The 17958-nt window shown below is 41.4% G+C and overlaps 1 protein-coding gene across 10 annotated transcripts in view; it reads left to right on the forward strand.

The window, feature by feature from the left end:
* WASF3 (WASP family member 3) overlaps positions 1-17958 on the forward strand; it is a 97534-nt gene that overhangs the window by 44297 nt on the left and 35279 nt on the right. For 6 of the 10 annotated variants that reach the window (XM_074985737.1, XM_074985809.1, XM_074985746.1 and 3 more), the window contains one exon: positions 11700-11842. In XM_074985737.1, the coding sequence (XP_074841838.1) occupies positions 11710-11842 (133 nt within the window). In that variant the 5' untranslated portion in view covers positions 11700-11709. Of the gene's footprint in view, positions 1-2460; positions 2903-3019; positions 3094-7943; positions 8145-11699; positions 11843-17958 lie in introns of those variants that run through there. The other 4 variants (XM_074985770.1, XM_074985779.1, XM_074985794.1 and 1 more) reach the window with 3 other exon arrangements.

A 17958-nucleotide genomic window follows, 5' to 3' on the forward strand; every position in this document is an offset into this window, starting at 1 on the left:
TCAGGATGGACAAGTTGTAGAGTTCCAGAGGGATGAACTGGGACACTGTTCAAGATGAATTGCACTTTGAAGGGCAGCCCTTTGGGTCAGAGGTATTTTTTTTCCTACCTCATGTTTCCTCTGTCTGCTCTGCTTCACATTAAATTGTCCCAATTTTTTCAACCTTCTCTAATAGTTCATGTTTTCCAGACCTTAGTCATTTTTTGTTCTTCTTCTTCTTTGGATTTTTTCCAGTTCATCCACATCTTTCCTGAAATGTAGTGCCCAGAACTGGACACAGTATTCCAGTAGAAGTCTTATCAGGACAGAGTAGAGCAGAAAAATTACTTCTGATGTCTTGCTCCCAACACTTGTACGAATATGTCTCAGTATGATATTTGCTTTTTTTGCAACAGTTTGCATATACGTTGGGAATACGTGACTTCTCTAGACTCTTAAGAACACATTTATAAAACGGCTGAAAGTCCATGGCTTACTCATGACGTCTCAGAACAGAAAAGAGGAAGACTGATGCTGCTGCTAAGCAGCATGGATGAAGTTAGTTTGCCTGCACAGGAGTAGGAGGAGGATTAGAGAAGAGATGCCTTCTTCCTCTAGCCTGCTGTGGAAAGTGGAGATTCTGGCTCTCAGAAGGTGAAGAGGAGTAGGCAGTTCCTTTCAAAAGTTCAAGAAGGAAGGATATTGGGGTAAGGATTGGTGGTATGAAAATGAGAACCAAACTGAGGTGGGTGGAATTCCAACAGAGGAGCTGGCAGGCGAAGAGCATGGGAAGAGGTGGGACAAGGACACCAAGGAAGTGTGTGGGGAAAGAGGATTTACTAGGTTTGGAAAGAAGGAGATTGAATGAAAGGGACAGAAATTGATGGGGTCTTGATTTGTATTCTGACTGGTCCCCCCACCCCATGCTAACGAATTGGATGCAATTCAAGAAACGGAAAAGAATTATCAGAGGACTTGATTTGAGGACTCTTGGCTAAGTGATGACAAAGAATGGATATGGGAAAGACGTGACTGTCCAGAGACTCCAACTTCTTATCTGCTTGGGGAGCGGGCTTGACCTCTGCTTTTGTTTCCATTCCATCCTTTCCATAGGCCTCTGCCTGATTCTGGACCTTCCTCTTTGTGTGTCCTGCCCTCAGTCTTCCTCCTTTCTCTCTCCCTCCTTCATACTGCTAAATAGTTGATCGCAGGTGGGCCTGAGGCATGGAGAGGGAGGGAGGGAGGGAGGGAGGGAGGGAGAAGACCTGATCAAGGAGGCTGCTGGTGGGTGGGCTGGAGGTATTGGTGGGAGCTGGAGGCACTGATTCATGGTGTGCAGTTTGGCGCTGAGCACCCACTCTTTTTTTTTCCCTTGGGTGCTTCCTATGGAATCTGTGCCTGCGTAATGGTCTCTATTTATCTAAAAGGCGTAAACAGCAAAGATGAAGAGGCATCACTAGAGGAAATACTGAACTAGTGGGTAGGTTATGGAAGTAGAAGTAAGGAGACCTATATTATTTTCTTGGCTTTGCCAGTGAAGTATGGTGTAAGCTTTTAGAGGTCACTTAATCTATACAGTCTTATTTCTTTTGCCATAAAATGAGGATTTTGACATACTCTTTAGGGTAAGATGCTTTGAGATCTAGGGGATGAAAAGCTCTGTATAATACTCAATAGTGATGAAACAAAGGAAAATACAGGCTCCAAGAAATTTTGTTCAGCTGTTTGTAACTGTTTCTCAAGGGATTTTGAAAAGTCTCTTGCTTCTTGATTTTTTTTTTTTTTAAAAATGGTCTTGCCAAAAACAGAGGCTGTTTGGACTTATGTTGCTCTGGCATGAGAAAGAAAGCATGCCCCTGCATGATGTAACCTACAGTGACATAAAGCTGATGTGAACAGCACTGTCGATAGAAGATCTTTTCTTGGTAATATAGCTGTTGCAGCTTTTTTGGAAGTGATTTAATTAGTTCACTGGGACAGCTCTCATCTCAGTACAGGGCAAATACACAGATCTTAAAATGGTGCAGCTGCAGTGCCACTGTAAACTCTGTAGTGTGGACATAGCCTAAATAAAGTATCATAGGAAACAGTCCATTTGCGGAGAAATGAATTGGATAATTGAATAGTTTTTTTTCCCTATATCTGTGAATGTATGGAAAAAAAATCTGATTTTTAATGAGAACAATATCTGTCCTAGAATCCTGAAACTCCAGCTGTATTTGTTTGTTGTCTAAAGTAAAATATATTGTCATTCTTAGAAGCAGTGGGAGAGACCAGGATGTTGGTTTAGTAACAGCTGTTAGATTTGAGTTCTTTCCAGTTGTTCGAAGGCCTGCAAAATATTTAGAATTGGAAGCTTCAGCGTTTTTGTTTGGAATAGTTCATGCCTGATGCATCTGCTTTATGGATGAATTTTAAGTCTGACTTGCTGTGGCACCATTGCAGTCTTTTTGCATGCAGTAACTATGCCTTGTAGTTTGCAGTTATCCACCTCACTGTAAAGAAATGCTCTGAACTGAGTTGAAATAACACAGTGCTTTAACAGCTGGAAAAGCATTGGGGTAAAAATGATCGGTTACCTCTTGTTCTGTTTCTACAAAAAATATCTGGTGAATGAATTGTAATTTAAGATAAGTTGCAGTACACATTTTAAAGCTACATTAAAGGGGGACTGTAGCATTTTTTAAAAAATAGACTCCTTTAAAATAATCCCTGTTTCTGAGAGTACCCTTTAAATGGTATGTCAAGAAATAATTAAGATTTTTTTTTTTACTGCTCTCTTGCTGATGTCGTCATTGTAGGGCACCATTGTTAAGTGTGCTGAGAACTAAGGTTTGAATTGTAAGGGCTGAAGCTGGAAAAGCACTCTGCATTTTGACCCTGTTCTAGCAGTGTACTCGGGCACAGTCTAGACTTCAAGCATGTGAGTAGACCTGTTGATTTCAGTGCAACTAATCTTGTCTTTAGTGATAAACGTGCTTTCATGGAACACAGCCAATAGGCCAATATAATGAGAACCTTGAATAATCTTTCTCTCCTTCCTGTTTTATCAGAACTCTGTGTATCCTGCATCTTTGTCATTTGTAGTCCAAGTTCATGCAGAATGTGTGATATGTAAGTCAGTGCTGATGTAACTGGTGGCCATACTTTGGCAAACTTGTTAGTTATCTGAAAAAAAATTATAAACAAATCTGTTATTTGCCTTGCTCTATGTTCCTGTTTGTTTCTGGAAAATGTCTGATTTGTAGTAAAGTATCCTCCTCCCTTTTTTGTCCCAAAATTTTTGCTAAAAAATTGTAATTAACAGGCAAAGCAGTTTGCTTCGTTCTATGCCAGAATGCAGTATGCTTCATTTTGCACAATTTCACTTGTGTTAGCAAAACAACTCTCTGGGGCCACAGAGTAAACTGGCAACAGCAGAAATAGCAATGTAGAGGGAAAAATGAAGATAATACATGGACGTTCATAGTTTTTTAAAGGCGAGAAAGGACCCTGTATAGTTGTCTTCCCAGACCTCCTGCAGTAACGCAGGCCAAGAAACCTGTTTTTAAGTAACTTCTAAAGTTATTTTTACAAAGTGCCTCCATACATTTTCATTTCTCTTGAAAATACAGTATCTTAGTGGTTCTCAAGCTGTGAGTCGGGAATTCAAAGTGGATTACAACCCCATTTTAATGAGTTTGTTAGGGCTCACGTTCAACTTGCTGAATTCCTAGGTCCACAGCCTAAAACCCACCACCCGTGGCTGAAGCCAAAATTGGAGTCTTCAATTCTCCCCCACCCTCAACCCAGAGCATTGGGGCACAGTTTTCAGTTCCTCCTCCTGAGGTCCGGTAGTGATGTGTGGTGTTGGAAGGAGGTTGTGGTGAGTAAAGTTTGAGAACTCCTGCAGTATCTTGTCCTCTCTAATGAACCCTAACAGTAATCACAGTGGAATAATCACCAGTATATTAGTCTCATTTCAGGATTTGCTTCAATAAAATAGTAAAAATATTAACCAACTTCAGTTTCCATACAATCTTGCAGCATCTGATCATCCAATATGATAGAGCTATTGAAAATTACATCTTTTTGAGCCTTTACCTCCCCTCCCCTTGTTCCTTTTGTGAATGAGCATGGTTCTGTGCTAAAAGGATATTTATAGAAGGACTTAGCATTTTTTAGAGAATGTAATTAGTCAAAAGATCATTTGAAACACTATTTCTGTTTTGTGAAAACTATCAGCACATTGAGTGTTTATTGTGGTATACTTTTTTTTCTGTGATGGCCAAGTTTACAAGCATATCCTGTTAAATGCATGGCCCCTCCTAAATTTACTCTTTTCACCCACTTTCTTTCCCTCTGGTATCTATCCTTCTCCCTTAAATCTTACTTCTGTGCTTTCTTATTTTAATAATTTTTCTTTAACACTTTGGATTTTTATAAGCAAAATTTTGTTTACTCATAAACGGTGTAATACAAATAACTGATTTGTATTTAATCACTCATGTTCTATATAATTAAATGTTTACAGTGTAGCTAAGTTTAGATAGCAGATGATTACTATATTAGGAGAATTTTTGTATAATAAAATAGAAATAATACCTAATATGAAAAAATCTGCACCTAGGAATGTTATTTCTCAGTTTGAGTTGTGCCCTAGTAGAGACATAATCAGTCTTCTGATCCTATACGCTGCCAGCATCTACTGAAAGATTTTAGTCACTTTGTTGCCATGAGCTCCTTAGATTCCTCTAACTTGTTTACTTGGCTTCAAATTGTGGGATTCAGGGTAGTGCTAAGAAAATGATAGGTTATATATTCACAAAAGATTACATGTTACATTTGTTAGAACATGCATAGTAGTGAATAAAACGGAGAGGAATAGATACATTACTAGATGCATGCTAAAGTTTGTAGGGCTAGCTGGTTCTATGATAATTAGTAAAGTATGAGACTTGACAAAAATCTCTGTTTTTATGAATGGATGCCAGATCAAGCAGAAAATTGTTCCTTTAAAAACTGTCCTGATTATTAATCAGAGCCGAATGAAGTGTGATATAAGCATTGATGCTTATGTATTGACTTTAATAAAAGCCTGTAAATGATTTTAAAATTCTCGTCTGCATGCCTCCCTATTGTATGCATCTATTTGATTCAATCAGATATGAAGCCGCATAATTTTTGAGGAAATTATTCATTCAAGTCTGTACCTTTTTCTGTATTCTGATCTCTCTCTCTCAGTGCTTACGAAAAATATCTTCAGTGTATGAGAACTCTGTGTAAAGAAATAAAACAAATTACAATGCGCTTTTAATATAGTGCATATTTTAATGATTAATGTTGAGCATCCATACTGGATTTTAACTTCCAATTGAAACTACAATAAACATTTGTTTATCCAGTATTTGAACAACTAGAACTCTCAGATAACGGGCATAACTCTGGCAGACCCTGAGCCATGATGTGGCTTTCACCACAGCCGGTCCCGGAGTGCTGCGCAAGCCCCGCCCCCCCCCCCCGCCAAGCTGAGTTTATTGGGAGAGATATATGGCCGTTAGAGTCATGAGAGAGCTCTCCACTCAGACCTGCCAGGCGCGTCCTGTTGCGCCATGACTGCTCTTCCCAGTGCCAGCTGGGGCACTCACAGGTCCATGGTGTCCAGGCAGCAGGGTGGCTGCAGGAAATCAGTCAGGAGCTCCTCGCACCTGCCCGACTGTGCCAGCGCCTCTGCCTGGCCCAGCTGCAGCCCTGGTAAAAAGAGGCCACCCTCAGCTGGGATCTCCACAATGTTTTCATTCAGTGAGTTCACGCTGGTGGTGTCAGAGAAGGTGTCCTTGTCATAGCCCAGGTCTGTCAGGGTGACCATGATGAGATCGTGTGCTGGGTTGGCCCCAAAAGATCCATAGCAATGTCCTGCCACCACCAGTGACCTCTGTGTGGGCACCCTGGCCGGCACTGTGCTGGGAAAGTCTGAATGTACCCTTTGGGGGCTGGCCTACTCAGCACCCACCCTGTCTCCCTCCATGCTATGTATGTGTGCAGCCGGTCGGCCCCTCTGCTCTCTCGCCCTGTGTCTGCAGCCCTGCAAACAGCTCCCCACACTGTGCCGCCATTTGCAAACCCTGCAAGCGGCTTCCCATGCCACACAGCCATGTGCAAGCCCCGCAAGCAGTTCTTGCTATCCCCACCAGCGAGGTAACGGGGCATCTGTTTTGTGGGAGCTGGCACAGGGCAGGTCGGAAAAGCTGAATTTTCTTATGCGGGGACCAGTGACCACTGCCTGTGCCTCTCCACAGCTGCTCTCTCTCAGTCGGAATATTTGAATATCCAGCAGCCATCCAAGGACTGGGGTTGCCAGATATGAGTTTAGTATAATTACGTAAATATTAAATAAGCTGTAAAGAAAATACACCTGAAATCATAACTTATAGCTAGAACTAATGTATCATCCTCACTGAGCTGCAGAACATTTAGAAAAGCTGACTTGAAAGAACTAAAAACTGTACAGTTATATAGAGAACACAAATTACACTCACTCTGAAGTAGAAGAAGCTAAATTACAAATCACGATTGAGTCTAAGGAAATGTTTTTGTGGACTGTGCATTAATCAAGCATGAGAAAAGCCAGCCGCATCTTATCTGTCAGCCATTTTAGTCCAGCCCTTGAGCTCCTGCTGAGGGGTGGGGTTGTGGGCTTGCCTTGGTCCCTGCAGCTTCTGGAGGCATCATGACTCCTCCTCCAGCTCCTATGTGAAGGGACAGCCAGAGAGCTCCATGCCGATGCTCCCTTCAAGCACCACCACTGCAGCTTCCATTGGCTGAGAACTATGGCCAGTCATACCAATGATGGCCCAGTAATTTACTACTTCTAACTTCAGTTTATGCCTTTCTTACACAGCTAAATTTCTCATAAGCAGTTTCCTGTCTTCCACAAATATGCTGTAACCCGTACAAAGTGTGCTGGTGGGGAGGGATGTGTGTCAGCCCTGCAAGGAGTTCGAGCATTGGTTGTGAGTTCAATCCTTGAAAGGGCAGGTTAGATTTAAAAAAAAAAAAATCTGTGAGGGGATGGTGATCGGTCCTGCTGTGTGTTCAGGGGACTAGACTCCGGTGACTTCTCAAAGTCCCTTTCAGCTCTGTGAGATATGTATGTGTGTTTTATACACTTTAGCAAGTCTAAACTTCCAGAAGTATTTTGTTAGGCTAAATTCTTTAAACTGAATAAACTTAAATGTTAAATAGTGCTTTAAAACTAATAATCCAGTCCCTGAGGAGCACAAAATACATCAAATAGAAACCAAAAATCTTCATATGGATCTTGTATTGAATTCTAATATCTTAGTCCTTACTTTTTTATTCAAATTTATGTGGCTTTTAAATAATGTGTTAAGATCCTGTTTTGAAAACCTCTTGAATAACGTGTGTTTACCCATTCACACCCAATGGACTGCTTTAAAATATGTTTTCTTTTTGGCTTATCCTGTGTGAATTCTAAAATTTCTTTCACAGTTACGAAAAGTATTGTATACTTTTGTCTCAAAAGCAAAAATACTGTTTTTTTTTATGTTTTAGCGATATAATTTTAATATATTCATAGGAGACTTTTGAGCCAAAATGAAATTGTGGACCAAATATTAAAAATTCTGTGAAATTCTGCATATTTTACTTGTCAAAACAATATAATTAAACTGTTTTTAATGAGTTTGGTAACTTATTTCAGAATACCGATCAGTGAGTGTGTCTGTAACAATACTGATTTAAAAAAAAAAAAAAAAAAATCAGGATATGTTGCTTAGCTGGGGCTCCTGCTGTCAGCTCTGCTTGGTGCAGGTACCTGGGTCCTCAAGGTGCAGGGCTGAAATTTGTGATTTCCACTAAAAAGAAGCACTTTGGTGGAAATAACAAATTATACAGCAGAAAAATAGAATTCTGTGTTGGACATAAATTCTTTTTTGAGTGATTGTCCCTATTGTATTCCCCAGTTAGGCACCTGTTCTTCTGCCTGTTGAAGCATCTTCTGTTCCCACTTTGGCACTCCCAGAATAGCGCACACAACACAAGAGGCTTCCTGAGCTGTGGATTCTTCCTGCAGGCTTGGATTTTGGGTGGACACGCCCACTAGCATGGGAATGGTCATCAGCAGTGCAAGATAGTCTCTTGATTTGCAGGAAGGACTCCACAAGGTGATCCTACCAAACCAGATGGACACATTTCACTTCCTGGGCCTAGCAGAAAGGTCTTGCCTTAAGCCTATGGGCATCCCTAAGCTCCTAGACTTTCTGTCTACAAAGATGCTCTCAGCTCTATCAAGGCACACATAGGAACTCTCGGTGATTTCTAGCCTCCTGTGTGGAAGGGAGTAATTTTTTCCACTCACCCCTTGAATGGAAGAGCCTTGTGTGCAAATATCCTTCAGTCCATCCTGTCATGCCTCTGTGGGACCTCAGTCTAGTAATTTTGACATTGATGAATTCACCCTTTGAACCGCTGGCCTCTTGCTTCCTTTCTGTTTACTCCGTGAAGGTGGTTTTCCTTGTCACTGTTAGCTCTGCAATAAAGGGTGGTGAACTGGGGGCCATGATGCCAAAACCTCATTTTTCATCATCTTCTATAAGAACAAAGTCTCAAACAGCTTGTCTCCCAAATTCTACCAAAAAACATTTACCGCTTCCTCCTTAACTGACCTATACATCTGCCCATTTCCTTTCCCAAACCCCATACCTGAAAGGTGGAATGATGGCATCACTCCCCTGATGTACACAGGGTTCTGGTCTTTTACTTACAAAGGATGAGGTCATTCCATGAGTCTAAAACTACTTGTTACCTGAGTGGACAGAATTCTGTGACAGGCCATCACCATACAGAGATTCTGAAAAGGGGTATCAGGGTGCGGTAGGTTGTACTATTAGTTGTTGAGCCAATACCCACCAGGTAGGATACAAGTGCATTCTGTGAGAGTACAAGCATCAGCTACAGCTGTGCTCCATAAGTTGCTCTTATGGATGGATATAAGAACTTGGAGTTGTTATGCACCTTTTCTTCTCACTAGGCCTTGGTACAAGTCTTTGCAAGGCATTCCTCATTTGGTGCAGTGGTCTCTGCTACGGTGCTGTCATTGTCCTAGAACTCTTCTCCTATCTAAGTACTAATTGTTAATCACCCTCAGTGGTATACAATAGGGACCTTCCTTCAAAGGAGGGAAGGTTACTTACCTGTAACTGTAGGTGTTTTTGAGAAATGTGGTCTCTTTCTATATCCCAATTCTGCCTTCTTTCCCCTCTGCTGAATGTCTGGTAGATTTGTGGCAGAGAAAACTGAAGCCACAGTTGATCTGGCCCACCCCACTTTTTATCGCCTTGAGTGAAACCATAAAGTGGTACAAAGGCACATGTGTGGACTGATGCACGTTATTACTTCAAAAAGTTCTGGGCACACAATGCATGTGCATCATCCTCTGTGGAATACAGAGAGCCCACGTATCCCGAAGAACCTTTAGTTACAGGCACGTAACCTCCCCTTCCCTGTAACTTTTTCATTGTGTGGTGGCATAGAATTTCCACAAGAGTAAATTAAAGGTTAACGGTCAGTTCATTACTGTTCCAATGCACCAAAATTGAAGATTTCAGTATTTGCCTCCAAGTTCTGTCACTTAGGAAAACAAAGGCAGAGACATGATTTCTGTACAAAAATATGCCTTCCTCAAATTAGCTATAATCCTACAAATCTAAACATAGAGGTATTTATTCTTGACTAATTCATGGCTGTAGTCATTGGACTTTTTAAAAAGATTCATGAGCTTTCCATCTCTGTGGCAAAATCATTGGTTCGCACTCTGAACTTTATTTACTTCGGCTATTGCAACTTCTTCCTCTCTCTGATCTTCTTTATGCTAATTTTATCTCACTCCCTTGGTTCATTTCTGAATGTTCATCTGAAAATCATTTTTTTTCTTGCCTGTCAGTTGCTTTGACTGAATTTATGAAGACTTTATTTTCTAATATAAAATAACTTCTTCCACCTTTTGATTCTCTTTGCTGTATCCACATTGAAATTTGCAGGTCAAAGTTCAGACTTCTTGTCTTTAACTTTTTTGTGGAGCAATATTATGCAGTTGTCATTTTATTGCTTCCTTTCATATTCCCGTCAGTCTGCACTGTTTTGCCCCTTGTTTGCCTTTCTCCATCCTCTGCTCCTTCAGGATCACCTGGCTTGATGTCCATTTTGTTTTTGCCAGCAAATGTCTCTGCAATTTACATACTGCTTTTTATGCTTAAATTTTTCTATCTTCCAAAAGCTATTTGGTCAAGTACATAATAACAAAAGAACTGCCATACTGGGTCAGACCAAAGGTCCATCCAGACCAGTATCCTGTCTTCCGACGGTGGCCAGTGCCAGGTGCCATAAAGGGAGAGAACTGAACAGGTAGCCATCAAGCAATCTCTCCTGCTGTCTCCAGCATCTGACAGACTGGCTAGGGACACCATTCCTTACTCATCCTGGCTAATAGCCATTAATGGACCCAACCTCCATTAATTTATCTATTCTTTTTTGAAACCTGTTATAGTCCTGGCCTTCACAGTCTCCGCTGGTAAGGAGTTCCACAGGTTGACTGTACACTTTGTGAAGAAGAACTTCCTTTTATTTGTCTTAAACTTGCTGCTCATTAATTTCATTTGGTGTCTTCTAGTTTTGATATTATGAGAACAAGTAAATAATTTTTCCTTTGTTCACTTTCTCCACACACTCATAATGTTATATACCTCTATCATATCCCCCCTTAGTTACCTCTTTTGTAAGCTCAAAAATCCTAGTCTCTTTAATTTCCGTTCATATGGGACCCTTTCCAAACCCCTCATCACTTTAGTTGCCCTTTTTGAAGCTTTTGTAATGCCAAAATATCTTTTTTTAAGATGATGAGACCACATCTGTACGAAGAATTCAAGATGCGGGTGTATCATGATTTTATATGAGGGCAATAAGATATTCTCCGTCTTATTCTCTATCCCTTTTTCAATGATTCCTAACATCCTCTTTGCTTTTTGGACTTCCACTGCACACTGCATGGATGTTTTCAGAGAACTATCCACAATGACTCCAAGGTCCTGATGAGTTATAGCTAAATTAGCCCCCATCATGCTGTATGTATGGTTGGGGTTAGTTTTTCCAATGTGCATTACTTTACATTTATCCACATTAAATTTCATTTGCCATTTTGTTGCCCAATCACTAAGTATTATGAGATCCTTTCAAAGGTCTTCACAGTCTGCTTTGATCTTAACTATCTTGAGCAGTTTAGTATCCTCTGCGGACTTTGCCACCTCACAGCTTACCCCTTTTTCCAGATTACCGTATTCAGATAATTTCTAAAAACATTTTGCAACATCACCTACACAAAAAATATATTCACAGTTACAGAATATTAAATCCAATAACACCTGCACAACCAACAGCTGTATGACTCAATCAGATCTTAACTGAGCAATCTTATTTCTGCAACATATGGCTTTTCCCACAGTGCATTCCTGTAGGATCTCAGCTCTTAATTTATCCGTTAAGTCCAATTGGACTTTAAACTCTGCTGGACTGAGGCTCGTCATCCTTATTTTTTCTGAGCAGACCCTAGAACACATGAGGGCAGTCTGAAGGAAGAAATAAATGTGTATTAGGTAAATGTCCAGTGTACATCCTAAGTTTGCATTTTGCTTGAACTATAACACTTCTTTTTTTGTAAATTGCAGATCGTGAGCCATGCCTTTAGTAAAGAGGAACATTGAACCTAGGCACCTCTGTCGAGGAGCTCTACCTGAGGGAATTACTAGTGAACTGGAATGTGTAACCAACAGTACCCTTGCTGCTATTATACGGCAACTAAGCAGTCTAAGTAAGTCTCTGTAGTGTCTATCTGTTATTTATCAATGAGAAATTGAGTAGCACAAAGGCTTAAAGTTGGCTTGTTTTTAATGGACAAAATACAGTTTGACTTTGTGATTTGCAAAATGTATGATAATACTTCTGCTTTCATCTTTAAAGGTCTGTGCAAGCAAAATGTTTGAGGTAGGAAGTGTGCTGCTGGGTGACTAAGTGAACTTGACCCAAATTACATAAATCAATGTAGAAGCCAAGGTTAGAACATGCATCACAAATTCCTGGCTCCTAGTCTCTTGGTCAGTTCAGTACACTGTTCAGCGTCTTGGCATTAGATGGCCATCGGAAGCTGGTTCAGTTTGTTTTAAGGAAGTAGTGTTTTCTACAGAATTCATTTTTCTTTATGTGCACATGACAAGTTATACTAATGGGAAATAAACACACACATCAGAGACTGTCATTCATACAGTGGGATCCAAACTAAGTAAAGTTAGGGTGCCTTTAGTTAAGAGACTTCCTAGGAAGTGTAGGATTTGAAGAAAGAAAAAAAGCACTTCAATTTTTGTGTATTTTAGAAGTTCAGATAATTATAGCATTTACCTTAGCTATAGACTAAATTTTTTTGTCAGCCTTCTTTAGTAGGGATGGCTAATTATGTGTAGATATGTCAATTCTAGCTATGCAATTGCCGTAGCCAGAATTGTGCATCTATAATCGACTTACTTTGCCTAGTGTAGAATAACCTTAGCTACTTAAATATTGTAGTATCATTTTTATGCTCCTTGAGATAAGCACAACAAAGCAGTACATGCCATCTTAATTTAGTATTCATTATAAATTCAAACCCTCCCACCCCAAAAAGTCGAGTCAGAGAAAAGACAGATTTGCCAGTAGTCCTAATTCACAGTAAAAACATCAAACCTTATAAACTAACAGATTTTATCCTAGGTGTGGCCCAGTTTCCCATAGTATCATAAAGTTTGTTTACAGCCACAAATCCTGGCTCTCAGAATTCTGTGCAGTTATTTAGCTGTAATTTACTCCTAAATGTCTTCTAAGAGCCCAGTCAGCAGTGGAAGTGTTAGTAATGTGCTAGAAAATATTGACCTCACGTCATCCAGCAAATTCCCTTGTCTGGTGCCAGACGGGAGAGGTTCAATGTGTATTGCAAAAGAAAACGTAAAAATTGAGAAGCATTTCTCACATCAGCAGAAGACGTTCTTTAAAAGACTGTGTATTTGAAAGAATACTTCAGTCTCTTGGTCAGAGCAGGGTTGGCCAGCCTTTTTCTGATCAGGGGCCACATGGCAATTTTTTCATATGTTTTGTGGGTCAAACACAAATAAATAGTCTCCAACTCCTGCCCTCCTACCCCCAGGTTTAACCTCTTTGAGCTCCAAACCCACCCCCAGGCTTAATCCCTGTCAGCCCCAAACTGCTCCCCAGCCCCCAGGCTTAACTGCATGAAACATCAAACGAGTCACTTTTTGCAATAACATGCGTGGACCTAATGTTCTACACATGCACATTTTTCAAGCATCATTGTTTAATTAATACTTCATATTGTAAAAAAAGTAACAAGTATTTCGAACTGCTCCCCCACCTCCAGGCTTAACCCCTCTCAGCCCCAAACCACCCCCCTCCATGTTGCACAGGAGCTCCACGCAGTGCTGCTGCCGCCCCCCCACTGCACCTTCGCCCCGCTGCTGCTGCCTCCTCAGCAAAGCTGCTCAGCTCCTCCAGTCCTCCTATCCCTTCCCCCAGATACAGCATGGGTGGCTCCGTGCCCTGCCATGCTGAAATAACGTAATTCAATTTAGTTGATTTAGCTGCAGGATCCCAATTGCAGGCTGTTTAAACCAATTAAATTGAGTTCCATTATTTCAGCATGCCAGTGCAGGGAGCTGTAGGAGGAGTCAGCAGTGGCAGCATCTGAAGTTGCAGATATCTCCTTAAAGAGCCATAGGTTGCCGACCACTCGTCCAACAGTTGGCTTTCAAAAGGGTGTGCTGCTGGCTTCACGGGCTGGATTCTGGCTCGCAGGCCACATGTTGGCCACCTGTGGGTTAAATCCCTTCAGCATATGCAGAAGGGTTCATATGCCTGTGGAATTTGTAGTCTTCTGGCTTTTCAGTTCAGTGAATTCATTTGGCATCTGTCTCAGCAGTATAACCGCCCTCTGCTTTCCAGATTTCTAAAGGGCCAAGTAAATGTCTACTTTCCCACATCAGCTATTGATACTTCCATGGGATTTAAATCTAGTCCTGTCTAGATTAATGTGTTCCCCCTTTTCTGACAAAGTGCCAATTTTCTGCCACTATTGTGTCTGAAGACAGACAGCATATTTAATTGCAATCACTTTTTCAAGGAGACTTTCCAGTTGTCAGGCTCTCATAGTGGACCCTCCTTTCACTATCTTCTGTAAGAATAAAGTCTATACTTAAGTTTGTCAGAAGTTCCTACCTTATTAAGATCATGCATCTTCCAGCTCCCACCATCCCGTCTTCCCATGATGAAGAAAAATTGCACACCTTAAATTGCACACCTTAAATATTTGGAGTTTTGGCATTCTACCTGGACTGCACATTGTCCTTCAGATCTTCATAACCTGTAATAGCTCAGCCTGTTTCACACTGCAATTCTGGCTATGCTGCAACCTTGCTGAAGTCTGTCTTCTGCTAGGGATGGCAGCTCACTCTACCAGAGCTCAGTCCATCAGCTTTTTGAGTAAGATTCCTATCATGAATATCTGCTAAGTAACATGTATATCTGAACATACTTTTTCCCCCAGAGATGCCCTCACTCAAGCCTCATGAGACTATGCCAGCTTTGGCCAGTCAGTAGTAGTCTCTTTTCGTATAATCATAAGGGAACTGTTGATGTCACCTATAGTGGAAAGTATATGAATGCAATCATATGAGAAAAGAATGTTCTTTGAGATGTGTTGTACCCAGGCACATTTCACAACAATCACATGTTCAACACTAGGTTTATATAGACAGTGGTGTGAAGAAACAGTGAGGGAGGCAGTGGATGTGCCCATGTTATATCCTCAGGTTGGCATGATTGATTAAAGGCAATCATTTGTTTCTGAGTACGATCATTTTGCATGGGAGCTGTGGGTTCTCAGGAGACTGAAAAGGCCAGTCCTTGTACCACAAATTCCATTACAGTGAGGACTGATTGTTTCCAAGTACTGCCAGAGGCTTTTGATTGTGACTAAAAGCCATTCTCTTCCGCCTGCACCTCGTGTCCTCCACAGCCAGTAGGCAAGTTTAGAATTCAGGGAGCCATCATGTAGTACTTCTCTCCATTTTGAACAATCCTGGGTGAGTGTCTCCAAGTGTCAATGTCAATATTGCACTTTAAGTTACCCTTCAGCAAGTCCTTATAATACTTCCATTGTCCTGCTACAGTACAGTACTCTTCTTTCAGCTGTTTTCGGAGGCGATGGCCTGGCATTTGGACAACATAATCAGTTCAGCATAGTTGCTGATGGATGATCATTGCCTTGATATTAGTGATCTTTCCCTCTTCCAGAATGCTAATGTAGGTGTAACCATCTTCCCCTTTGATCTTCAAGATCTTGTGGAGGCAGTGTTGGTGATGCCTCTCAAGGACTTTCATGTGATGTCTGTAGGTTGTCCAGGTTTCAGACCCAAACAACAATGTTGGAAGAATAATGGCTTGATAAACAAGAAGATTGGTGTCCATTTGAATGTTGTGATTTTTCAAAAACCCTGTACTGTAAGCAAGCAAAGGCTACACTGGCATAGCTGAGACAGTGTTGGATTTCTGCATCAATATGTATCTTGGATGAGAGATTACTTTGAAGTAGGCTTGCCAACTGGGGTTGGGGGAGAGCAGGTGGGTGTTGGCCCCTGGAGCTGGAGTTTCAAAGGGATCCAGAGTTTCATCTGCCACCACTGCTACTTTTAAGCATTGGCAGCTGCAGCCAGAGCTCTGTGCCCCTTTGTAAAGCCGCAGCAGCTCTGCTCTGGCTGTGGAGCTGGGCTCTTCGGAGGTGGGCCCTTCTCCCACCTTGCTGTAGGGCCTGCAGTGGCTTCAGTGCCACCACTTCCAACGTACAGAATATGGTTGGCATTCTCCATTACTTCTCCATTGATTTCAATAGCTGGAGGGTGTGATATCTCATTTGCACAGGGCTGATGGAGCACTTTGGTCTTTTTGATATTTATTGAGAGTGTGAGATCAAGACATGTGTAAGCATCAGCAAACATGTTCAAGATAGTTTGAAGATCTTTCTCAGAATAGGCAAACACTTATTGTCAGGATACTGAAGTTCCACAATAGATATGGTAGAGGTCTTACTCTTAGCTTTCAGCCTGCTAAGCTCAGCTTTCCTTTCATTTTAAAAAGATTTCAATGCCAGCTGGAAGCTTTCTGGCAATTAGGTAAAGAATGATGCCAATAAAAACTGCAAACATGGTTGGGGTGATGATGCAGCCTTATTTGACTTCCATTTTTGCTTGAAAGATTCACTCTGGGGGCCAGTGCTACTCAGAACCGTAACTTTCATGTTGCTGTGAAGCAACTTTAGGACACTTTGCCCAGGAAAGCTTATACTCCAATAAATCTATTAGTCTATAAAGTACCACAGGACTTTTTGTTGTTTTTGTAGATACAGACTAACACAACTACTCCTCTGATACATTTCTTACACCCATATATTTATCAGGGCATCCCATCTGCAAAAGTACAATCCAGAGGGCACAGCGGTTCACTGAGTCAAAAGCTTTGGTAAGATCAATGAAAACCATGTACAGTGGTTGGTTTTGCTCCTGACACTTCTCTTGCAGCTGCTGTGCTGTGAAGATCATATCCACAGTTCTGTGACATGATTGAAAACTAATCTGGTAAAATTTCTTCTGACAAAGGCAATGAGTTGCAAGGATCTGTGCCACAACTTTGCCTGTTGTGTCAAGGAGAAGGATACCATGATAGCTTCCACAGTTGCCTTTATCCCCTTTCTTGCACAGCATGACACTCAGGGTATTCTTCTTTTCACTGGGAATTTCCTCCTTCATCCAGATTTTAAGGATGAGCAGGTAAAGCTGCTGAATTAGCTCTGGTCCACCATCTTTAACTATTTCAGTGGGGAATCCCATTTGGACCTGCTCCCTTGTTGTTCTTCAGCTGCTTAATGGCATTGTGTACCTCATGCAAATTGAGAGGCCCTCCAAGCTCATGTATAGGAGGCTGTTGTGGGATTAGTTTAAGAACTTTATCTGCAATCACAGAGTTACAGTTAAAAAGATCTTAATGTGTTTTCGATGTTTTCATTGTCCTTCAAAAGTGTGGTTCCATCCTTAGAGCAAAGGGGATTCATGCCATAACAAGCCATCCCATAAATGGCCTTTCACGGCACTGAAAAAATCATGTTATGGATGTGCAAGAGATGTTGGAGTTGTTTGTGCTTTCTCAGTCCACCATTTATTGTTGAGTTTTCTGGTTTTATGTTGAACTTCCACCATCAACATGGCATCGGTTTCTCTGTATTACAATTTATGTCATTCTGCCAAGCTGAAAATGCCATTCTCTTCTCATCGAGTTGCTCGATCTGAGCATCATTCTTGTCAAACCAGTCCTGATGTTTTCTGGTTTGGTAGTCTATCATTTCCTCAGAGGCATTAACGATTACTGCTTTATGGTGGCTCCAGTGTTCCTCAGTTTCTTCAGGAAAGTCTGAAAGAAGCTTTTCTTCCAAAACTGCTAGGAGCTGGTCATACTTAATGGGGTCCTTTAGATCTTTAACCTTTAGCTTGCTACTAACCTGCTTCTTTTGTCACCTGCATTTGGGGGCAATATTTTCAATCCAGCAATAATTGGCACTTGTCATTGCTCTTGTAAGAAGTCCAGTAGTCCCTTGAGTTATGTGAGGATTGTGTTCCCATGTACCCTCATGTAACTCAAATATCATGTAGGTCGGGGGGAGGCTTTTTTCCTTTTGCAGAACGCATGTTCTGCAGCTGGGGAAGCAGCAGGAGCATGTGGAGCTCGTTTTGAAAGATAAGTCCTGGGGTTGAGGAGCAGGTGACGGGGTTAGGCCTGGCCCTGGGTTGGGGCTGTGGGAGGGGGGCCAAGGGGTTAAGTCTGGGGTGGGTTACGGCT

Source organism: Carettochelys insculpta, chromosome 1 (assembly GCF_033958435.1).
Source record: "Carettochelys insculpta isolate YL-2023 chromosome 1, ASM3395843v1, whole genome shotgun sequence".
In the NCBI taxonomy this organism is placed as follows: Eukaryota; Metazoa; Chordata; order Testudines; family Carettochelyidae; genus Carettochelys; species Carettochelys insculpta.